A 24,408-nucleotide genomic window follows, 5' to 3' on the forward strand; every position below is an offset into this window, starting at 1 on the left:
TGCTGCAGGCCCCAGCTGTGGGACAGCGACGAGCAAGATAACTGTTGGCAGCAGTTTGGCATCTCGGGTGTGTGAGAAGGAAGGGGGTGTTGGGGAGGCTGGTGTGATGCAGCCCTGTGTTGTGTGTGGGAGTAGAGGGGGTGATGGCGCTCTCCCACGTTCAGGAGACCCTGCATTCCGCAGCACTCCTAGCATACATAAGCCCTCCAGCCTTGGGCCACTTTTCAGGCTAAATCGCCAAAGGATCCCAGTTTCTGCCAAGATAGGGATGCTCACTTCTTCCCTCCAGGGACACACTTAATGAATCAGTCCACTGGCCACCTGAGACCTAAGCCCCATCCTTAACTCCCCCCGCAGCCCCTCCACCCACCACAGTCTCTCTAAACACCCCCCAGAGCTCAGCCGGTCAAGGAGCCCGGAGACAATTTCCCTTCTTTTCCTTTCTCATTACCTCACTAGCTGGCTCCAAGGAGCTTGAGGAGGAAAAAGGGCATGGGGGCAGGGGTCTAAGTACACCTGGGTGAAAAGATAGGGGGAACAGGGACCCACCCACCCTGACCGAACCTTTCCAAGCCACATGTTTTATTAGTGAGCAAAGAGGCTGAGGGTTGGAGGAAGCTACTTTTGGAGGAGAGAACAGGAAGGGTTTGGGACAAGGGTCCTCTTCAAGGGTAGTTTAATCCCCAAGCCATGCCCCACGATCAGAGGGGTTAGAGACCCTCCCACACAGGAGGGCAGAGGGGGTTAATGCTGGTTTGGGAGGAAGCAGCTGCAGTCTCTGCATGGCGCCCCCTCCTCACTGCACTGTCACCTCCAGGCAACGACTCCCCTTCTTCTTGCAGTGTAGCTTGCTGTTGTCACCACCTACGGGGCCCTGGATGACCTTGACAGCCACACTGTTCTCTTTGAACCTCATTGAGAACCTGGAGAGGGAACAGAAAAACCAAATCTAGTGCCCATCCCCTCATCCCGACTCCCGCATTTCCATGATGGCTCCCCTATCATGTGAGTCAGAGGGCTTGAGGCCCCAAGAACCTGGGTGGGGGCCTGAGAAACACCTCCAAGCCCCACCCTGCTCTGCCCTACATGCTTCGCTTTCTGATCCCGGTCACAATGACCATTAGCCTGGCTGTCTACCCTAAGCCGCCCTTCACCCCCAACTCATGGCCTCACTTCTCAGTCACGGTAACTGCAAGCTGCCTCTGTGTGGCATCCAGCACAGCCCGGTATATTTTGGTCAGCAGTTCAATCACATGCTCGCTGACCAGCAGGAAGTCCCCCTTGGAGCCCACCGATGACATCTTAGGAAGAGGGAAAAATAGCAGGAAAGGGATTCATTTTTTCTCTCCAGCAGCACCTGAGGGACATCAAAGGCCCAGAGCGAAAGGTCTGGTCCCCATCACCTCCAGCCTTCCCCAGCTCTGGGATGCATACCACCTTCTCCAGTCCAAGGCCTGCCCCACCCAGCTCTGATACCTCACTCAGATGCAAGCTAAAGAGCCCATCCTTGAAGCTGGTGACTGACACCCCAGCCACATTGTCTAGCCCAATGACAATTTTGGCCTGGGACTTCTTGGTGTCTGTGAGAATCACATGGCCCTTGGTCAGGAGGAGAATCCGAGAAGAAGTCTAGGGACGGAACAGGAAAGGGTAAGGAAAGGCAGGATTAATTGCCCCCACTCCACCTGGCAGGGCGCAAACACAGCCTGCCATCCACTCTGCAGATGCCAGAAAACAGCTCTGCAGTAGCTGTGGGAGGAGTTCAGCCTGCAGACCCTTACCTTGCCATTGCCACGATTGACCTTCTTCACGGCCTCTGCCATCAGAACAGGCCCTTCCTCCCCACCTTTCAGCTTCTGCAGCTTGGGGTTCCCTTGCAGCCCAATGTAGTCACCACAGAATGGAATGGGGACACTGAGAACACATGGGAGGTGTGCAGCAGAGACAAGCCCACAGGCCTCTCCCCACCCCCAGAGTTCCCATTCGAGTCCTCCTGGGCCCTTCCCCCACATCCATGTATCCTCTGTCAGTGTCCACAGAGCACAGTCTGGGACCAAGACATCAGCACCACCTGGAGAGTTGTTAGAAAGGCAAATTTTGGTCCCCACCCCAAGACCTGCTGGATCAGAGACTCTGAGGAGGGACATAGCACCTGGGGATGACAATCCTGCCAGGTGATTCTGAGGCAGGCTCAAGTTTGAGAAGCACTGCTTGATGGAACTGGCTGTGCAGGGTCTAGGAGGCCCTCACCTCTGGGGATATGAAGCCTTCTTGCCCTTGAACAGTTCACTGGCACAGAGCTTTTCCCTCAGGATCTCTACCTGCTTCGGGGACAGCTGATCCCGGAACCTCTTGCACTGTGAGGAAGAAGGAACAGGAGCTAAAATCATGGAGTGGGAGGGCAGGGCTGGGGAGGGAGGTGAGAAACATCGACTAGAAGACCCTAGGAGAGGAGAGAGACTGAGGAAAAAGGACAGGCACTAGACACCTCAGGGAGAGGCCAGGGCTGGAGGACCATTGAGGAGGAGTGCAGAAACCGAGGGAGGCTGGGGTAGGGAATGGACACCATCAAATAAAAGCACCAGGAGGGCTCTATGCTCAGCTCTCAGGGCAAGGCTTAGACCCAGACAGGTGCTGAATAAGCATTTCCTGAATAAAAGAACAAGTTACATGATGCGAAGTGAAATAAGCCAGACACAAAAGGACAAATACGATATGATTCCTACTTATATGAGGCACCTAGAAAAGTGAAATGCATAGAAACAAAGTAGATTATAGGATATCAGGGGCTAGGGGAATGGGAGAATAGGGGGTTATTGCATAATGGGTACAGAGTTTCAGTTTGGGGTGATGAAAAATGTGTATGGAGATGGATGGCAGTGATGGCTGCAGAACAACATGAATGTCGCTCATGCCACTGAACTATACACTTAAACACTGTTAAAATGGTAGATTGTATGTTATGTACATATTACCACAATTTTTTTAATGAGAAAAAAATAGAAGAGGGAGGCAAAAGAGGAAAATCAGGGTGAGGGGGAAAAAAGATGAAATGAGAGGAGGGGTGCCTGGGATCCACTTGCCTTCCACTGGTAGAAGAGTTGCTGCAGCTCCTGATTCGCTGTGCTGAGGCACTTGTAGGGGGCGGCTGGCCATGTCTTGTCCAAGATGTTTGTGGATGGCAAATTGTTCTTCAGCCCCAGTAGGAATTTCTGTACCTGGTTTGGGAGCAGGGGGATTGGGAGTAGAGTGATGAGAAGAAACACTTCCTGACAGGCACACTGGCACCCAGATCCTGCCACTTCAAAGGAGGAGATTAACCCACAGTGAGAAGCAAGGGGTGGAGCTGAAGAGATGGAAGGGAGTCACCTCCTGGATCTTTTTCAGCGTGAGGTGCAAGCTTGAGGCCGGGAGGTAAGAGCATGAATAGGAGACTGGAGGGAGAGAAAGATTAGTTCCAACCAGAGACCTGCTACCCAGGGCAGTGAGGTAAGAGGAACGAATATGAAAGCTGGTTTCAAAGTTTTGCTCCTGTAGCTTTCTATTCCCTCTGTTCACAATTACCTACGGGTGGCAGCCACTGTCTGTGTCGGCTGTTGGCTAGGTACCAAATTTCCCCTCCTCTCAAATCAGTCAAGTCCAAACATGTCAGCCTCCATTCAAAGGAAGAAGGAACAAATAAAGGAGCAAAGGAGAAAGAGCAAATGAAGGTTCAGGGAGGCAATGAAGAGGCCCAGAACTTCAGAGCCCCCATTCCTCTCTTAAGCTTTGGGATCCAGACCCTCGAACAACAAAGAGGGGCTATAAGCAAATGTGTCTCATGTCTGAATGAGTAATAGTCAGGGTTCTAACCACGGTCAAAAATCCAATCAGTGGAGGTCAGTTACAATTTGCTCCAGCCTCTGTCCAAGATCCCATGCTCTTCTTCCTTCTCTCTGGACTTTCCCAAGGTTTCACTGGAAGTGCTTTTCTCTCCCTGCTTTCCTCCCTGACACTTAGACCTCAGCCTCATGTCGTAGGACCTCTGCATTCCCCGGGCACATCACCCAGACAGGACTCTTTCCCATGCCCCTACCCAGCCCACACATGATCACTGTGTGCCTTGGCTCAACTCTGCCAACCTGGGAGATCAGCTCAAAGCCCTCCCTGATTCCCCAAGCCCCAGATTGCCTCTCCTTTCTTTGAAGCCCCACAGCAATTTGCCTACACTCATCTTTGTACTATAGTTATTTGCATGGAAAACAGCTCCCTTTTCTAGACACTGAGTCCTTATAAGGCAGGATCCCAGGTCTCACATTTTTTTTCACTATTCAACATTTTTTGAGTGTCCACTTAGTGCCTGGCACTGTTCTAGGTATTGGGACATAACAGTCAACAAAGTCTTCATTTTCACTGGATTTACATTCTACTATAGGGTGGAGAAGGGGACCAACTACACAAGCAAATAAATATAGAGGGTGATGTCAGATAATGGCATCTGCTGTGATGCAAAGAAGTAGACCCTGAGGCAGGAATGACTGGCAGCATATTCCAGAGACATTAAAAAGCCAGGGTGTGCAAAAATTAGCTGGGCATGGTGGTGCATGCCTGTACTCCCAGCTACTCTAGAGGTTGAGACAGGAGAATCGCTTGAACCCGGGAGGCGGAGGTTGCAGCGAGCCGAGATAGCACTACTGCACTCCAGCCTGGGTGACGGAGCAAGACTCTGTCTAAAAACAAAAGAAAGGGTGACCGGAATCACTTGAGCAGGAAAAAAGGATCAGAGAGTAGGTCGGGGCAGATCATGATGGGCCTTGTAGGCTGTGGTAAGGAGTGAAATGGAACACCATTGGAGAATTCATGCAGAAGAGTAGCATAATATGATGTTTTTAAAATTCAATATAGCTTATTATTTTGAAAGTTTTTTTAACTTACAGAAAAGTTGAAAAAAGATACAATTAACATCTGTATACTGTATGCTCCTCATCGAAATTCACCAACTGATAATGTTAACACCTTGCACTATCTGTGTACTCTAACACATATACACATGTGTGCATATAAATACATGCATATACACATTTACACAAATCCTTGCCACCCTACCATCCTAAACTAGGTTACAGATACCATGACATTTTACCCTAAAACATCAGCATGCCTCTCCCAAGAACTGGAACATTCTCTTACATGATCATAACTCCATCATCACACCTAAGAAAATCAACATCATTCATCCAACAGTGATCCACACTCAGATTTCTCTACATGTCCTTTACAAACTTATAAACATGTCCTTTTAAGCTTTGTTTTATTTTTCCTTTTCCAGGATCCAGTGAAGCTTCATCCATGACTGTTTAGTCTCCCCCAATCTAGAATGACTGTTTAGTCTCCCCCAATCTAGAATGAGGATTCTTAAGTTTTTGTTTTTGTCTCTTTTTTGGAGACAGGGTTTTGCTCTGTCACCCAGGCTAGAGTGCAGTGCCACCATCACAGCTCACTGCAGCCTTGCCCTCCCAGGTTCAAGTGATCCTTCCACCTCAGCCTTCCAAGTAGCTAGGACTACAGGTACGAGCCACCACACTCACCTAATTTTTAAAATTTTTTTGTAGTGTCTAGGTCTCACTATGTTGCCCAGACTGGTCACAAATTCCTGGGCTCAAGCAATATTCCCGCCTCAGCCTCCCGAAGTGCCAGGATTACAGGAGTGAGTCACCTTGCCTGGCCAAGGTTTTACATCCCATAGAGCACCTAGCAACCTGTTTGTTTATGGCACAGAATTACTGAAGATATAAAAAATGACTTGATTTTTGGCACTTCTAAATGTCTGAAATTTTTATGAAAATGTTTTACTAAGATATCAGGTTAAAAAATTAAAATAGAAAGAGGCAGAACACAGTATATTGCTGTAACTGCAGGAACTATCCAAGCTCATTGTAGCTTCCACTACAGGTCTGGTGGGTTTGGTGGGTTTGGGATCTGGGTCTGGAAAGGCCTCCACGACTGGAGTCCCCAGTCCCTGGTCTGATTTTATTTATTAATAATTCAAAAAACATGCCTAAGCATCTGTCATAATCCCCTTTGTTCCAATTAATGTGGAGCCTCTGAAGGCTTTCTTCTTTTCATTGTTTTTTTCTAGATTAGAAAGTTCTGCCCTTTCCTATGCAGCCCTCCTGCTCCCAGGTCTGCCTAGGGACACGGGTTGCCCAGGCCTCTATTGATGAGGGGCAGTCTTTGGCAGTGGTTAAAAGCTCTAGAGTCAAATAATTTATAACCCAGCTTTACCACTTACAGCTGTGGAACCCCTGGCAAGTTATTTAACTTCCCTGAGACTTGGCTTTTTAACTATAAAATGGGAGAAAGAAAAGAGCCTACCTCACAGGGTTGGTGAAAGTATTAGAGTCAATGCACGTAAAGAGCTTAATGCATAGTAGATGTTCAAAATGGGTAAGGCCGGGTGCAGTGGCTCACGCCTGTCATCCCAGCACTTTGGGAGGCCAAGGCGAGTGGATCGCTTGAGCTCAGGAGTTTGAGACCAGCCTGGGCAACATGGTGAAACCACATCTTTACCAAAAACACAAAAAATTAGCCAGGCGTGGTGGCATGTGCCTGTGGTCTCAGCTACTGGGGAGGCTGAGGCTGAAGGACGGCTTGAGCCCAGGAGATGGAGGTTGCAGTGAGCCGAGATCATGCTTACTGCATTTCCAGCCTGGGCGACACAGCAAGATTCCATCTCAAAAAAAAAAAAAAAAATAGGCTGGGTGCAGTGGCTCACACCGGTAATCCTAGCACTTTGGGAGGTCGAGATGGGCAGATCACTTGAGGTCAGGAGTTTAAGACCAGCCTGGCCAACATGGTGAAACTCTGTCTCTACTAAAAATACAAAAATTAGCTGGGCATGGTGGTGCATGCCTGTAATCCCAGCTCAGGAGGCTGAGGCAGGATAATCACTTGAACCTGGGAAGCGGAGGTTGCAGTGAGCCAAGATCACACCATTTACTCCAGCCTGGGCGACAAGAGTGAAACTCTGTCTCAAAAAGTAAATAAATAAATAAATAAATAAATAACAAATGATAATGGATACTAGCGTTAGTTACAGTCAAGGCAGTGGCAAATTGGAATAGTCAGAAACACTGGGGGGATCAGTGCCCAGTGGCTGCAGACTTCTATGGGGGTGTGATTTATTGAGACCCTGGTCTAAACCCAGCAGCTTCTGGGTTGACAATTAGTAGCTGCCTGACAATATACAGATGAAAGAAAGGAGGAAGAATGGCAGTCAGGAGGTAACAGCAAAATCAGATTACAAGTCTCAGGTGTGTAGCAAGAAGCATGTATGGTGGGAAGGCAGTTACTCTGGCACCAGCACAAGAGGTGAACAGGCAACTGAAGAGACCTGGAAGGCCGGGCGCGGTGGCTCAAGCCTGTAATCCCAGCACTTTGGGAGGCCGAGACGGGCGGATCACAAGGTCAGGAGATCGAGACCATCCTGGCGAACCCGGTGAAACCCCGTCTCTACTAAAAAATACAAAAAACTAGCCGGGCGAGGTGGCGGGCGCCTGTAGTCCCAGCTACTCGGGAGGCTGAGGCAGGAGAATGGCGTGAACCCGGGAGGCAGAGCTTGCAGTGAGCTGAGATCCGGCCACTGCACTCCAGCCTGGGTGACAGAGCGAGACTCCGTCTCAAAAAAAAAAAAAAAAAAAGAGACCTGGAAGATGGAAATTCCCTGGGGACGGGAAAAGAACGAGCAAATGAAGTCTCAGGAAGGCAAAAAAGAGGCCCAGAGCTTCAGAGCCCCCATTCCTCTCTTGAGCTGAGGGATCCAGACTCTCAAACAACAAAGAGGGGCTGCAAGCAAACATGTCTTATGTCTGAATGAGCACAGTCAGGGTCCTAACTATGGTCAAAAACCCAGTCAGCAGAGGTCGGTTACAATTTGCTCCAGCCTCTGTCCAAGATCCCATGCTCTTCCTCCTCTCTGGCCTTTCCCAAGGTTTCATTGGAAGTGCTTCTCCCTCCCTGGTTTCCTCCCTGACACTTCTCAGAAGCACTATTGCTATCCGACTGATGTCTCCAGAAGTTACTCTTCTCTGTCCCTGTTTTTCTCCCCCTGGGAACTGCCTGTAAGTTTGAATGTGTAGGCCTTCCAGGTAGGTCTTCCCACCCAGCCTGACCCACGTCCTCCAGAATTAGGATAGGTCCTTCCTGAGATTTACTTTCTGACTTGCCAACAATAGTTTCAGAGGAAGTAGAAGGAAGACACAATTCCCCCACTTTCACCCCAGCCGTAAAATGTATCTTGGGAGGTTGGGCTAGTTAATGTGCAGATCACTCTACTCTTCAATGAGGCTTAGCCTCTTCAACTGTTGTTAAACATCCAGCCCCAAGCTCTTCACAAGCCTATTTGACCATAGACCAGATGATGGGTGTGCTGAGACCCCTTCCTGCCACAAGGTTGCCTGGAGTGTCCACTCATGCCAAAATGCTATCTGATTCTGCCCCTGAGTACAAGGCACTGGGGCCTGGTCCCTACAGGTAGCTGCCCTCTTCTCCTAGGACTTAACTACATGCAGACTGAGGAAACTCTTGGGGGAAAGCTTTGGGTTGCCTCTTCTCAAACCCCTCTCCCAAACCTGTGCCTCCCTGCTCCATCCCTAACATCCACCCTAACCCATACCACTTACCATGCTCTTGTAGATGAAATCTGCCAAGGTGAGGGCAGCCTCTGACCGGAAATATTTGCGATAATTCTTTCGGGCCTGGCAGAAAAGTACAAAAAAGTAGCCAAAGTGAAGATAGGCAGATTCTGGAAGAGGTTCTACTATTTTTTAACCACACAAAGACCTGAGTAAGATAAAGAGCTGAGACTGTAGCTGGAAGGAGGTAGTAAAGTCAGACAAGTTGGCAGTGAGGACACTTAGAGCAGAAGGCAAAGTTCTGCTGCCAAGTTAGGCATCTACACACCCAGACACCTACACAGGTCTCCCCTATAGGCCTCTCACTCCCAGATACCCACCCACACATGGACGGACTGATACACAGAAGTACAGCCTGGGTGCAGGCAGGACTAGCTCTCTGCTGCTCTAGCCAGCAGGTGGCACAATCCAGGAGGAACAATGTGAGGAAGCCTCTCTTCCACTCTCCATTACCTTCCACCCTCTCACAAAGGCCTGGATCAATAACACGGATGCCTTTATCTTCCCATAGTGTTTCTTTTGCTGTAGAAAACATGGGAGTTGTTAGAAAAACAGCATCTCCTGAGCCACCTTCCATCCTCCCTATTAGAGTGAACACAGTCGGATTTTGGGGGTGACCATACCACATTTCCCCGAAACCAAGCAGAGATGAGGATCTGACTCTTTCGCATCAGCTGGTAGTGGGTGCGGCAGCGCCAGCCTCGGTAAATCTTCTGAATGAGTGTGGCCAGCTGCTGGAGTCTCAGGCGCCTCTGTTCTTCGAGGTAGAAAAGCTGTGGAGAGGTGGAAGAGACTGGCTCAGGGGAACAGTACTGTCCTCTCCTATACCCCACAGTACTTAGGCTTCCCAACTAGGCCTTATTTGATCATTCCTTTGTCTTCTTAGTTCATTTATTTATTCATTCAGTAAACAAGGATCTACTGAACTCTAACTTTGTAGCTAGATGTTGATCACTCCGACCCTCAAGGGCTCTGCCTCAGGCAGAGGCACTTAGAGCCTTGCAGCACCGAGCTCCCCAGACTCAGGGCAGTGTAGGAACCCAACAGTTCAGTTCCCAGGGATACGGTTCCTACAGACAGGAAGCTTCCCATCTACTATCCATTCCAGGTTATACATGCTCCCACCCCCTCCAGCCTTTCTCAAGTGGGCTTTCACTCTTCCACCTTCCACCCTCACCAAATGCAAGTGCACTCTCTAACTCACAGTCTTGGGGCTTCTAATGAATATCTTTGTCTTGCCAAAGGCCAGCTCCCCCGAGGACATGCTCAGCTCCCCCAGGACCTTCTCGACACCTTCCCTATGGAAGCAGATGACAGAAAGCTGCAGAGGGGTATCTCAAGAGAGAGTCCTCTTCCACCTTTCCCCTAATCCTTTCAGCCTCCAAGAAGTGATCATTCAATTCATTCTTCCAAGTATCCATTCACCCAGCTTCAGCAGATGTGCACTGCACCTCCAGGTCTCTTCCTCCAGAGATGCTTTCTGCACTGCCCTTTCCTGATGCCCAGTCTCCCCATGGGGTCTTACCGGTCTCCCCCATTCCAGTGAGGCCAGGTGCTCCGGCTCAGCAATCGGTACCTCTCCAGGAAGGGCCCGTAACCCTGGCGGTGGGCATAGCCTGCCCGTCGCACCCGCACATTCTCCAGCAGTCCCAGGTACCGAGCCTGGGTTGCCACCAGGTCTGAAGAGAACTGACCTCGCTGCTGATGCTCATTGGGCTTTATGCACCTGGTGGGAGGCAGCGTAAGGCACAGGCTTCAGGAGTTGACACCATTGACAGTGTAATCCACCATGTTCCCCTATGCTGCACACAGTCCACTTCATTGAAAATTTTCAAAGAAAGTAGACACACTGGCCTCCCCAGTTTCACTCACTTCTATGTATTCCCTACTGAATCTGATGCTTTCTCACTGGGATTCTCAGCTCCTTATCCGACTGTTTTCTGTGAGGAAAGGACCTCTGATATCCTGATTCCAGAAGCCTCCCACACAGACATGTTGTATAGCACATGGACCCTGCACATGCCATCACATATGTAGCATGTTCCCCTGCATGCCAGCATGTCACCTGATGTAGTTGGGGTTCTTGGAATACAGGTTCTTCATGAGGATGGCCACAGAACTCTTGAACTGGGCCCCAGCAGTTGGGGGGCGTTTGAGAGATGCCTGCTTAGGATTGCCCTCAGGAAACAAGGACCGAAGGAGGGGGTGCTGGGCCTTCCACATGGCCTGTGACAGGTCTCGGAAGAGTAGGTCATTATTCTTGTCAATAAAGTTGGTCACATTGTATGTCACCTGTAAAGGAGCAGCTATCGGTTTGGAGACCCCACAACCTTGTCCCAGCACTTGGCCCTCCCAGTCTCATTGTGAAGTATTCCAGACTCTCACCTTCCCCGGGTTCCTCCCCCATTGCCTTCAGCCTGGGCTTGGGCCCTAATCTCTGCCCTCCAGCCCTGCCATTTCACCTTGCCCGCATAGTGGCAGATGCGAAAGCAGCTGAGGCCCATGGTGTGGTCATATTGACGCTGGGCATTCTGGGTGACTTTGCTCTCATAGTGGCCATGCTTGGAGAAGAGCTGGTTCAGCTTTGCTAGGAAAGTGGAGTCACTGACCACCCCAGGCCGCAGGCATTCCTCATCCAACATGGCCAGGATACCTCGCTGATTCTGGGCCAGGGGAACAAAAGAAGGCCAACCTAAATCTGGTCCTCCAAGATGTCCACGTTCTCACTGCTGCCCCCTTTCTCCACTCTTATCTTCTGCCTTCTTTACTGTCCCTACCAAGTGGGGAGTCACGGAGAGAGACAGGGGAAGGATGTTCAGGCAGTCTGGAAGAGGAAGTCCCACAGATAAGAGAATGATAACTCACATGCTCAATGAGGTTACAAATGATGCCATTATCAAAGTAGTCCACCTTTGTCCACGGTATGCCCTGGTCAGGGGAAACAATTACAGGGAACAGGTCCAAGACAAGCCTCCAGAGACCTCACCAGATCCAGCCTTTCACCCACCCAACAAAGGACATCAGAAAGTCCCATAATTCAGAGGGGTCCTTGGTATGATTTCTATTTATGTCCCCATCCCTCCAAGGTTGGTGGAGAATTTGTGGGGTGGGTAGACAGACACACGGAAGGAACTGGAGTAGCAGTGACAGAGGGTGAGACAATGCAGAGATCCCTGTAGGTGGTGTAGGGTGGAGAGGGAAGTGTAACATGTTGAGTGAAGATTAGGATAGAGATTTCCCATGTGGGAGTGGGGAAGGATCCATGTGTATGTGGAACAGCGGCCACACTACTCTGTGCTCTTTAAAACCACAGCATGTGAGTGAGAGTTTATCATCAAACAACAAGGCTAATTTGATACATCTTCAAAGATCTACATCCGTGATTCTCAAACTTCAGTGTGCATCACAATCACCTGGAGGGCTGTTAAAATACAGATTGCTGGGTCCCACTCCCCAAGTTTCTGATTCAACAGGTCTGGGATGTGGGCCTGGAATCTGTATTTCCAACATGTTTCCAAGTGATTTTGATGCTGCTGGTCCAGGACCACCCTTTAGGAACCACTTTATCTACATGAGACTTTTAGACTATATAATGTTTTGAAAAGCAAGAATGGTGCAAAAGCAGAAGAACCAAAGATAATTGTTCTCTACTTTGGGGACTTGCTGGGCATCAGGTCTACAGACAGGACAGCTCCTGACCCCACCCAAGGGTCAGATGCTCTAGGCTGGGACATTCTCAAGTATGGCTGGGAAGCATAGGTCTTTCTTTCCTCCCTCTATCACAGGTCTTTAGAGAAAACAGAACTAAATTAAGTTGCCCTCCCACTTCATCCCCCATATACCTTCCCCAACCAGTTAAAGGAATTATGATATCCTTAAAATACTATGTTGTTGTAAAAAAGCATCCTTACATACTGATATGGAAAGATCCTGTTATGCGATGACGACAAGGTACAGAACAGAGAGTATTTACTGCCATTTGTATAGATTTTATGGGGAAATATATTTACAAATTTGCTTGCATATGCGTAAGAGACTTCTGGAAGGAGGCCCATGTTGGTTGCCTCTGAGTGGGGAGGAGAACTAGGAGGCTAGGGGCAGAAGCAGGAGGGAACGTTTCCTTATATATTTTTTAAGCTTTTTGAATTTTGAAGCATGGGAATGTATTATGTATTTGATCATTTAAATCGTTAAAATTAAAACACACAAAACAACTAAAGAAACTTTTTCACACATTGTGACCACATTGCCTGAAATTCTGTTACAAATGATTCCTGAGAGCTCACAAGGGAACATCCCTGGGAGGGTTTTGATGAGTGAGACTCTCAGCCATTCACACTTTGAAGGGAATGAGCTCAGTCAGAGAGCTTTTCTAACACCTAGCCATAGAAATTGGAGCCATGTGGCATTTTTGGTAAGGAAGTCTGGGATCATGGTGTTACAAGAAAGGACAGCAACTGTAGCTAGGGCCCGGGGGAGACCAAGGACTCTGAGATGTTAGAGAAGGGCACAGAAAGAGATGTGGTTGGGCCAAGCCCAGGAGAAATGTCCTTTTTATATTTGGCTCACAGTCTGCCATAGGCCAAGCACAGCTGTCATTTCCCTCTTGTCAGGACTTTCCACACGTGCACCCTGGGAGGCCAGGGAAATGCAGAATGGAGAGCAGAGGATTAGGGCTACTTGGTAATGCTGGAATGATCTACTCTGCAAGGGAAACATTTTGTCCTCTGTGTTCCCATCTGGGGATGACTTAGAGGAAATTGTGATCAAGAAGAAAGGAAGCTCTGGCATATGCCTAGAAGTTGTTTAAGAGGGGAAAGTAGAAAAGACTTAGTTTACTTCTCTCTCATATTCCTCTTGCTCTTCTTTCAAGGTCATCTCTATGAACACCTGCTGCAGCTTCTCATTGCAGTAGTTGATCACAAATTGCTCAAAGCTATTATCCTGAGAGAGGGAGCACAGGTTAGAGAGCTCACTCCAAGACTTTCTCCCTCTCAGCCCTACCTCCCCCCACTCGCATCCCCCCTGTGAGCCTGTCCACCTCTAATCCTAGGGGAGCAGGGTTCTGAGGTGAGGCACTCTCACCTCTAATATCTCAAAACCGTAGATATCAAGGACTCCCATTACCTTCTTCTTTTCCCCGATGCCCACCTGAAGAGGACAGAAAGATAAATCTGAGGACAGGCCCCCTCTGCACACCAGGCCAGGTCCTTCTGGAGCGGATGGGGTTGGAGTAGGGGGCAAACAGAACTAGAAAGAGCTTTGCCAAACTGGAAAGGAATTGTTGTGATTTTACTCTTGCTCCTCCATACACTAGAGAACAAAACAAAGAGGGAGGCAAGAAGGAAAAGGAAGATACAGATAGATTCCAGGATGGTGCTACAATGGTACCAGGTAGAAAGACAATAAAACCTCTCAGGACAATAACCATCTCTTACATTTGTAGAGCATTTTACAAAAGATTCCATGTCTTTATTTATCATAATCTTATAAGGTGCTTTTATTGCCATTTTACAGATGAAAAAGTCAAATTTCAGAAGGATAGGTACTTACCCAAGCCTAGACTCAAATCCCTTCTTATTCTACTACCTTTCAGTAATAGCTTCTAAATAGATGGCACTTCCATGTGGATAATTTGTTAATAACAACTTTACTGAATATAATTCACATACCACATATAATTCAGTGGCTTTTTAGTATATTCAATAGGTTGTACAACCATCACCACTACCTAATTTCAGAACATTTTCATCACCCTGCAAAAGAAATCCTATACCCATTATTAGTCACTCCCCATACCCCTATCTCCCCCAGCCCTTGGCAGTCATTGATCTACTTCCCATCTCTACGAATTTGCCTATTCTGGACATTTCATATGAATGGAATCAAACAAAATGTGGTCTTTTGTGACAAGCTTCTTTCACTCAGCATAATGTTTTCAAGGCTCATCAATCTTTTTTTTTTTTTTTTGAGACGGAGTCTCGCTCTGTCGCCCAGGCTGGAGTGCAGTGGCCGGATCTCAGCTCACTGCAAGCTCCACCTCCCGGGTTCACGCCATTCTCCTGCCTCAGCCTCCCGAGTAGCTGGGACTACAGGCGCCCGCCACCATGCCCGGCTAGTTTTTTGTATTTTTTTAGTAGAGACGGGGTTTCACCATGTTAGCCAGGATGGTCTCAATCTCCTGACCTCGTGATCCGCCCATCTCGGCCTCCCAAAGTGCTGGGATTACAGGCGTGAGCCACCGCGCCCGGCCCAAGGCTCATCAATCTTGAAGCGTGTATCAGTACTTCATTCTTTTTATGGACAAATAACATTCTTTTGTACAGATACACCACATTTTATCTCTTCATCAGCTGATGGACAGTTGGGCTGTTTCTACTTTTTGGCTATTACAAATAAGGCTTCTATGAACATTTGTGTACAAATTTTAGCTGAGGACATCTAATTTCAGTTTTCTTGGGTATATACCTAGGAGTGGGAATTGTGGTATCATATAGTAACTATTTACATAATTTATCTGATCCTCATTAAACCCTGTGAAGCAGGTAGGCATGCATTAGTGTTTCTTAGTTTTTTATTTAATTTACTTTTTTTCATAAAATATAGAGTTGGGGTCTCACTATATTGCCCAGGCTGGTCTTGAACTACTGAGCTCAAGCGATCCTCCCACCTCAGCCTCCCAAAGTCCTGGGATTACAGGCATGGGCCACCACGCCCAGCATATTAAAGTTTCTTAGTGGGCGTTTCCAAATCAGGACACTGAGGCCCAGAATCTTTGTGATATTGAAAGTCCACATGACTTTCAATTAAGTAAGTAGATGATAGATCCAGATTGTCTAACTCAAAAGCCCGTGATGTTTCCATGACAACACACTGTTGGAAGGAACTGTACCCTCCCATCATCCTCCCTACTCTGCTCATCTCAGAAACCAAGGTATAGGGCTAGTGACAGGGCAAGAAGGTGAGGCAGACAGGAGAGCATGGAGAAAGGAGAGCGGCCACTTGCCTTGATGCTCTCATTGATTCGATTCACTATCCAGTCGAAGAGGCGGCTGTAGACATTCTTAGCCAGGGCATCCCGAGCATACTGAGCCTGTGGATGAGGCCCAGCTGGTTAGGGCGGCATCACAGAACAAGGTCAAATCAACCCCCTCCACTCCAGTGAGCCCCTTACCTGCATGACATTCAGTGCAGTGACCACCTTTTCCTTGGCTGTTTCCATGGTCCTCGAGCACAAAGCTCTCTCTAGTTCTTCTGAATTCAAGCCCACAGTCTCCCCAATCTCCCGAACACCTGGGGTAATGAGAAAGTACAGCATGTCCTTAGAGGCAGTTTTCTCTCAGGGGAGGGACTGCGATCTGATAAGTGAAACTGCCTGAGAGACTGGTGTCCTGGGGTCTCACTGGAGAAGTCATTGCAGCCAACCCAGAACATGGCCCTGGAGGAATCTCAGGGAGTTGGGAGGCAGGAGAAAGGGGATCTGGGCATTTTGCATGTATCATCTACTTTAATATGAGAATCTCCTGAATTAGGTGTGATTATCCCCATTCTGCAGAAGGATCAACTCAGACTCAGAGAATTTCCAGACCTAGATATATCAAATTTCAAAAGCTCATTCCCATATGCTTCATCGGGAGCTCTCAGTGAGTCTGTTTAGGGGAGAACTCGGGAGTGGGCTGAGTGGGACTGCATCAGGGTGAGATCAATTATGCTAGAGATGGCAGAAGGACACGACTTGCAGTAGGAGATTAAGGATCTGGGTAGGGGCTCCAGCAGGCTGGGATGCAGACCTCTCCCATCACGGATGCCACTTGCTGGTGTCCCATTGGCCTGGAACTCATCAGCTACCAACACGTTCCCCAGCTTTAGCACCATGGATGTCACCTCTAGCACTTGTTGAATCTCCTCCTCCGAGAACCCAATCACTGCCATTGCACTCTTAGGCAGAAAGCAGAAATCAAAAGCTGAACTGTTAGTGCCAGTCCAATGAGAATAGAGGATGACCTAAAGGCCCAAGCCTGCCCCACCCCGGGCACCCACCTGTACAGCCCTGAAGCTGGAGGCGTCGTCCAAGCCATCCACTCTGGATACTTCCTGATTCAGATAGGCATAGCCAGTTGTATCCCGCTCGAGCTTCAGGGCCTCTGGGAGGGCCAGTGTTGGGGAAGAGGGTTAGTACCCAAGGCTCTCTGGAGCCCTCCAGCCTTGACACCTCACAGCCCTTGCCCTAATGGATTCATTCATTTATTCAAAGGAGTCATTTTTGTTTTGGGTTCTTCCCCTGCCTCGTTTGATTTGGGATCATTAATTCCTGTGATGACAGAATAATTTTTTGTTGTTGTTGAGACAGGGTCTCACTCCGTCACACAGGCTGGAGGGTAGTAGTGCAATCTCGGCTCACTGCAAGCTCCACTTCCCAGGTTCAAGTGATTCTCGTGCCTTAGCCTCCTGTGTAGCTGGGACTACAGGTGAGTGCCACCACGCCTGGCTAATTTTGGTATTTTTAGTAGAGATGGGATTTCTCCATGTTGGCCAGGCTGGTCTCGACTCCTGGACTCCACCTGCCTCAGCCGCTCAAAGTGCTAGGATTACAGGCATGAGTCACTGCACTTGGCCTGATAAACTAAAATTTTAAGTACACTTTTTTTTTTTTTTTTTTTTTTTTTTGAGACGGAGTCTCGCTGTGCTCCCAGGCTGGAGTGCAGTGGCGTGATCTCAGTTCACTGCAAGCTCCGCCTCCCGGGTTCACGCCATTCTCCCGCCCCAGCCTCCCAAGTAGCTGAGACTACAGGCGCCCGCCACCACGCCCGGCTAGTTTTTTGTATTTTTAGTAGAGACGGGGTTTCACCATGTTAGCCAGGATAGTCTCGATCTCCTGACCTCGTGATCCACCCGCCTCGACCTCCCAAAGTGCTGGGATTACAGGCTTGAGCCACCGCGCCCGGCCTTAAGTACACTTTTAAGTAGTGTTTAGGGTTTTGATGCTCATATTGGTTGGGTTTTCCCCCAACTTTTATGAAACAAAACCCTCATTTTACTCTTCTCCCTATCCTCAGGGTTCTAAATAATAAAAATAAACAAGCAACCCTTCCATCCTACACAAGTGCCTCTGGAGGGTGAAGGAAAGGGGAGAAGGGTAAGCTCATATCTCCTGCCTGCCCCCAGCCTCAACTGTCGGCCTGGGTTGCTCATTCATTGTTTGAACACCAAATACCAATAAAGTGGCAGGTAGCATGTTCCCCGACCCTGACACCTCTTCTGAAAAGTTTTCTCTGATGCTGAGGCACTGAGCCAAATGACTCTCTTGCATTCCCCACTGGTGAATATATACCCCAGCCCATATCATATGGGCTAGGTTTTGTTTTTTTCTGTCTCTCCCACAAATGAGCAACTTGTGTGTTGGGACTGTGTTTCTCATCTCCATATTCTGTGTGCCTTTCTGGCATGCAGGAACTTTTCTTTTTAATAAACGAATCAAGTGAATTATCAAAGCTGTTTCCCTAGGATGGGAGGGATTGGGTTAATCATGGAGTTTGAGGGATGTCAATTATCTGGTATGCAAATGATCTGAGAATCAGGGAGCGTCCTTCAAACTATAAGCTAATGGTCCCCCGGCACACAAATTTTGAAACAAGAGCCTGCTAAGGAGGGGTATCTGGAGAGAGAATGAGTCAGGAAGTCTGGGGATGATGATACCTGGGAGACCTCATCTAGAGTTGATTTAAACCAACAAGTGACAGACCAACCAGAACAAGACACTAATGCCCATGATGCAGACAAGTTGAACACAACCAAAACTATTAAGCCAGGAATGAGCATGAGATCTGCAGGTGTCCCTGAAGATCATAGAGATCTCCAAGAGTGGAAAAGGAGATAGCACAGGTCTAGCATAGAATCACCAGAAACCAAAGAGACATTCTTGGGGGCCAGACACCCACAGTGCTCACAGCCAGAGGGGAGAATGGGAGGCAAACTCCAGTAGGCTTAAAGTCCACCAGACCCTCCAGTGATGCCCACCCAGAGCCACTTCAGGCCAGTACAGCATCCAGTCTGTAATGGACCCTTCCCCAGACCAAGCCAAGGGGCTGTAGGTCTTCTGCTCTTATAGCCTGCTGCACAGGCCTGATGGCCCCGATCACACCATATTACAATGGATCTGCTCACACACCTGTTATCCCTAGAAGACTATAAGTTCTTCGAGGACAGGGTCCTGTCTTACTCAAATCTGTATCCCTAGAGGCTAGCATAATATTCGATCATAGGTGTTCAAGAGATGTTGAATGAATGAATGAATGAATGAATGAATGAATGAATGAAAATCAGGAACACGGTCCTAGGTGAGGCGAATGTAGACCCAGGACAGCTTCAACTGGAGCTCACTGAAAGTTCCTGAACACTTACAACATTCTGCCTGCTTCCCTGTTTTAATTAAATCCCCTTAAGTTGAAGGTAGGAAGGAAAGTAGATGGAGACAACTGTTTCATATTTGAAGCCAGCTCAGGAAAAGCAGAACCCAGGCAGGAAAGAGGAACAAGAACAGTGAAGAGGCAAGAAGGCATATCCCTAGCAATAAAACCCCAGAAAAAGAAGATAACACAGGGGTAAAGGAATTTGTTCCCAACAATGAGTGGGTGAGGCTCAGAATGGGAAATGCAGCAAGGAAAATCTGGGAGGTTCAAGGGAAGAGGGCTACAGGGGCCCAGAGGGAACAGGGGTTCTGGGACTGAATGGAGGTTGGGGACTTTGCCATGTGTCACTCATGAGAACACTTTCCCCATGCAGGCACATACTCAGCAGCTGTGCATCTGCTCCAGCCAGCAGCTGATAGAAGATGTGGAAGTTCCTTTCTCCTTTGAGCTGCTTCACTACTCGGGATTTCTCAAGCAGATCTGGCAGAGAATTAGAAAATAACATCCTGAGGGCCTGGGAGATGCCGTAGCTTCCCTCTAACTCTGCCCCCATCACTGGCATTCCTAGTGGTTGGGAAGTCTCCTTGATATTTAACATTCTGTCTTTCTACAGGAACAGATTAGCAGAAAGGGCCATGTGAGGCAGGTGGAAGACAGGTGAGTAGAACTGGGGAGACACATACAGTTTGTGATGACACCACCGAGGGGGGATCCCTTGAAGTCAAATTCAATATCCATGTACTTTCCCTTCAGAGAGAGACCAGAGAGAGAAAGACTTAGCTTCTTCCTCTTCTCACCACCTTTCCCGGGAGGGGTCTGTGCCACATTCTTCCCTCTCAAGCCCCCACATCATCTCCTCCCAGGTGGGGAGACATTTACTCACAAATCGGGAGGAATTGTTGTTGCGAATGGTCTTGGCATTGCCAAAAGCTACAAAGATGAGGAGGGGAGAAGTGAAACTCTAGAGAAGGGAAAGGAGGAAGGGCTTCCAGTCCTCATGACAATCTCGGATTTTTTGGGGCTGAACAAGAGAGGTGATTTTGCAGCACTGGGGAAGAGGGTCTAGGGTTTAGTGATTCTGGAGGTTAGGTGGAGGGTGGAGAGGGCAGAGAGCAGAATTCTCACCCTCCAGCACTGGATTAGACTGCAGCAGCTGCTCCTTCACAGAGTTCACCTGCTCTCCTTTCCCACAGATGGCAGCCACATAAGACATCACCAGCTTGCTGGCCTCTGTGCAGGAGAAACACTCTCGTGGGTCCCTACCCAGGACCAGCCCATCCCCCCATCTCCTTAACTTCCCTCACCCCAGCGCCTCAACACCCCTTGGAGTCAGATAAAGTGGGAAGGAAGTTCTGTGGGGTAAAGGTTCAGGTCTAGGTCTGGCTTGGAAAGAGACAAGGAGGCAGTTCCAGAGGTGACTCCATGTGTTCCCCCAGCCAGGGGCCTCACCAGTCTTGCCCGATCCACTCTCGCCTGTGATGAGGATACACTGGTCTCGGTCCCTGTCCCTCAGTGACTGGTACGCCACATTTGCCAATGCGTAGCTTGTGGGGAGGAAGTGGGCAATGACTATTGTGGAACCAGTTCAAGACACCATCTTTCACTCAATCTCCAGCATGCAGGTTCATCCACTCTCTCTACTTGGGGCAGACTGGGCAAGATGTGACAGGCCTTGGAAGGGGCCTCCAGAAGGCCAGGGAAGGAAGGGGCAGCTGGAGAAGCCCCTTCAGGGGAAGGGACAAAGGAAATTAGGATGACTCAGTGTCAAGAAGCTGGGGCCCTGTCAGTCTTCCCTTGGTCCCCCTACTCACATATGGGGCTTCAGCTCATAGAAAGTATAGTCTCGATATTTGGCGATGAACTCTGGCCCATAGATGGGAAGCTGCTGATAGGGATTCACCGAGATCACCACATTCCCAATGTAGGTCTGGAGTCAGGAAGAAGGTGAAGGGAATGAGCTGGAGGGTGAGGTGGGTGCCTGTGACCTCTCCAGCCACATATCCACAGCCAGAGGCACCCATATGACACTCACATAAATCTCCTTGCTTTCATAGCGAAGCTGAAGATTCTTGAGCAGGGATTCCTCCACCAAGGGTTCCAGGAGGACAAGATCCTCCACCCCCACAGAACCGTCCAGGAGAGGCATGTCCAGAGGGGCCACTGATCCTGGAGATAAGAGGCACAGTTTGCTGATGTCCACTCAGCTTTAGGGACCAATAACTGTTTGAGGGGAGGATGGCAGAAGGACGAAAAGAGCCTTCCTCTCTTCCTACCCTGGCCCTAAAGAGAGCCCCCAACCTAGGAGAGGCCTCTGGACCAGCCCAAGCTAAGGGAGGCTGAAACTCTCAGCAGAAGGTTGGGGGGATCCTCTGGGTTACAGTTGGTAGAGGTAGGGCAGGGGCGGGACAGGAACACCTGCCTCTGACCACCAGGGGAAGGCAGGCACCCAGTGGGCTACAACTGGGGAAGCGGAGTTGTGACTGAAGGAGAGAGGGCTGAGGAGGAAAGTGTAAGTGAAGACTTGTGCTGCCGCCAGGTACAGAAAGCCCTCTCTCTCCTGCACTGGGCCCTGGCCAGGGTCCAGACTCCCTATCTCCCCTCAGTGCTTCTTCTCAACACTTTACTTCTCACAGCCCCTATTAAAGACACCCAACCTACCCATACCCATTTCAGAAGTTCTTCCAAAGGTCTCTCCTCCCCTGGCATTGCTACAGTGAGCTTCATTTTTAAAATGGGAACTGGACAAGGCAGAATTATAGAGGACAGAGGCAGGAGTTCCTCCATAAGAGACTGGAATTTCCCAAAGAAAATGAGAGTGGGGTTTGCTTCCACAACAAACAGGCAGTTGTCAGGACCTCTGGATGTGTTACATGTCTGTCTCTATTTTTCCATCTCCAGCTTTTACACCCACTCCTATAAGCTTCTGGCATGGACTTTGCCCCAGATGGACACACCCAGCTTCTTGGGGAAGTGGGCAAGGAGGAGCAGAGTTGGAACTACAGGGAGGGTGGTGGGGCTTGGCCCCCACACAGTAGGCACATAGCATGTGTTCCCTAAGGAGGAAACCCGGCCCTCCTCAGTCTTTCCTGTGAGACTGAGTAGGCAGAGTGGCCAGGCACAGGACAGAATTATTAGTACAATGGTCAATGCCACTCCCAAACAGGAATGAAAGAGACACATTGTCCTACGCTATTGCATCTCTGAACCCGGGTCGGAGAGGGGAGGAAGCAGGAATGGAAGTGGGGCAAGAAGGGGCACAGGCTTCCTTCTCCCTTCACTTAGTTTTCCCCAAGCTCTAGGAAAAGAAAGCACTTGTCACTTCTCAGAAGGACACAACTGAGGAAGTAGTAAGAATATCAATAATAGTCTCTAGGAATCATGCAGCGTTTACCATGAACTGGGCACGGCTCTAAGCACTGTACAAACACTAATTCATTTAGTGCTTACAATATCCCCACGAAGTAGATACTATTTTTGTATTTTCTAGATTTTACAAAAAGTTAAGTCCTTTAACTAACTTGGCAGGGAAGGGTGAGAAGCAGAAGGTGGGTCGGGAGCAGGCATCTTCTTTGGATTTAGATTTGAAGGGAGTGGGAATGCGACTGGTTGAGGGTGGTGAAGGGCAAAAGACAACAGGCCCCTGATGGGGCACCTCAAGGTGTTAAAGAGAAGCAGTGACAGGTCAAGGCAGGACTCACCCAACACTGGAACTAGGGTATAACTTCACTGTCCTTTGGAGAATGGTGGATGAAATCTCAATTTGACAGGAATGGGGCATAGGAGTTCCGGCCCCGGGATGGAGAGGTGGTTTAATGGGAGCTGTCCATGGTGCAGGGAAGCCGGGAAAGAGGCTGGCCTCCTTTTGCCAGTGTCCACTCTTCTGATCTTCCCTTTTGCTGCCTCTTCCAGCCCAGGCTCCCTGTGCCAGTCAAACCAGGAGAGGCCGGAGATGGCTGATCAGCACAAAGTCCAGACTGTTCCTGCTGAGGGTGTGGCTCACTTAACCCTTCACAGGCCTGAAGCCCCAGAGGGAGACACTCAAGCTCCCTCTAGGTAGGAAAGGGTATCTGGCTGGCATTAGCTGAGAGGCTTAACTAAAGGAGGGTTCTTGCTCCATTGTCTCCCAAATTTGGAAACGAAAGCTGGAAGAATGGAATTTATAGCCAAGGAAAATATTTCCCAAAGAGAAGTCAGGAATTTTGTCAAGGGCAGGTAGGGCCCAGTGCGGTTGCTCATGGCTGTACTCCCAGCACTTTGGGAGGCCAAGGCGGGAGGATCACTTGAACCCAGGAGTTCAAGACCAGCCTGGGCAACATGGAGAGACACGTCTTTACAAAAGTCTTCCTAGCACAAAAACAGTACCTCCCTCATACCTAATCTTCCTATCTTATTGGGAGTCAGGGGATGTTAACGAGATTACTTGGAGAGCTAAGCAGACAAAATCCCCAAATTCTTCTCCACTTCCCTTCCCCCATGAATCAGACCCCGTCATAGGGACCCAAAGATTAAAGTGATTAGTAATAATACCTTATATGTATATAGATGTCCCAGTTTCATTAAACTCCCCCGTCATTGCCTCACTGAATAGCACCACCCTGAGGAAGGCAATACAGATACATTAAAATGGAAAGCTACGGACAAACACCAGACTCAGAGAGGTTATACAATGTGCCCACAGTTCCACACTAGTGCATGGCAGAACCAGGAACAGAATGCAGCTCCCTAACCCTAAGTTTGCCATAAGTTGCAGCCCAAGTTCTGATGTTTCTCATTTTATTTTATTTTATTTTTTTTTTTTTGAGACGGAGTCTCGCTCTGTCGCCCAGGCGGGAGTGCAGTGGCCGGATCTCAGCTCACTGCAAGCTCCACCTCCCGGGTTCCCGCCATTCTCCTGCCTCAGCCTCCCGAGTAGCTGGGACTACAGGCGCCCGCCACCTCGCCCGGCTAGTTTTTTGTATTTTTTAGTAGAGACGGGGTTTCACCGTGCTAGCCAGGATGGTCTCGATCTCCTGACCTCGTGATCCGCCTGTCTCAGCCTCCCAAAGTGCTGGGATTACAGGCTTGAGCCACCGCGCCCAGCCTGATGGACTTTTTAAAAAACATTGTGTTTTTTTAGTTCTTGTGTCTTCTTCTTTTTTTAAACAGAGTCTTGCTCTGTTGCCCAGGCTGGAGTACAGTGGCCAAATCTCAGCTCACTGCAAGCTCTGCTTCCTGGGTTCACGCCATTCTCCTGCCTCAGCCTCCCGAGTAGCTGGGACTACAGGCGCCCGCCACCTCGCCCGGCTAGTTTTTTGTATTTTTTAGTAGAGACGGGGTTTCACCGTGCT

The 24,408-nt window shown here is 49.0% G+C and overlaps 2 protein-coding genes across 3 annotated transcripts in view; both read right to left on the reverse strand.

Annotated features, from left to right (window-relative positions):
* Window positions 1-569: 569 nt before the first annotated feature.
* On the reverse strand, window positions 570-23,678 carry MYO1A (myosin IA). Of its 2 annotated transcripts, XM_003906631.3 has the most exons (29): window positions 23,609-23,678; window positions 22,780-23,000; window positions 21,114-21,247; window positions 20,893-21,008; window positions 20,531-20,625; window positions 20,207-20,311; window positions 19,965-20,011; window positions 19,765-19,828; window positions 19,463-19,561; window positions 16,713-16,816; window positions 16,463-16,610; window positions 15,847-15,965; window positions 15,679-15,765; window positions 13,758-13,823; window positions 13,512-13,616; window positions 11,538-11,600; window positions 11,135-11,335; window positions 10,738-10,964; window positions 10,198-10,398; window positions 9,877-9,970; window positions 9,296-9,445; window positions 9,126-9,194; window positions 8,661-8,735; window positions 3,084-3,218; window positions 2,251-2,357; window positions 1,782-1,914; window positions 1,477-1,629; window positions 1,174-1,301; window positions 570-923 (listed from the first exon to the last, which is right to left on the reverse strand). In XM_003906631.3, exons 3-29 carry the CDS (start codon window positions 21,225-21,227, stop codon window positions 797-799), a joined length of 3,132 nt encoding a protein of 1,043 aa, XP_003906680.1. In that variant the 5' UTR covers window positions 21,228-21,247; window positions 22,780-23,000; window positions 23,609-23,678; the 3' UTR covers window positions 570-796. The 2 variants fall into 2 exon arrangements, with proteins under 2 accessions (XP_003906680.1, XP_017801451.1); XM_017945962.2 differs by lacking the exon at window positions 23,609-23,678 and having other exon boundaries at window positions 22,780-23,023.
* Window positions 22,959-24,408, reverse strand: part of NEMP1 (nuclear envelope integral membrane protein 1) — a 30,391-nt gene continuing 28,941 nt past the window's right edge. The window contains exons 10-11 of the transcript XR_002515959.2: window positions 23,609-23,676; window positions 22,959-23,000 (exon numbers count right to left, since the gene is read on the reverse strand). The gene's annotated coding sequence lies outside the window, so the exon portion shown is untranslated. The remainder of the gene's footprint in view (window positions 23,001-23,608; window positions 23,677-24,408) is intronic.

This window comes from Papio anubis, chromosome 9 (genome assembly GCF_008728515.1).
Source record: "Papio anubis isolate 15944 chromosome 9, Panubis1.0, whole genome shotgun sequence".
Lineage (NCBI taxonomy): Eukaryota > Metazoa > Chordata > Mammalia > Primates > Cercopithecidae > Papio > Papio anubis.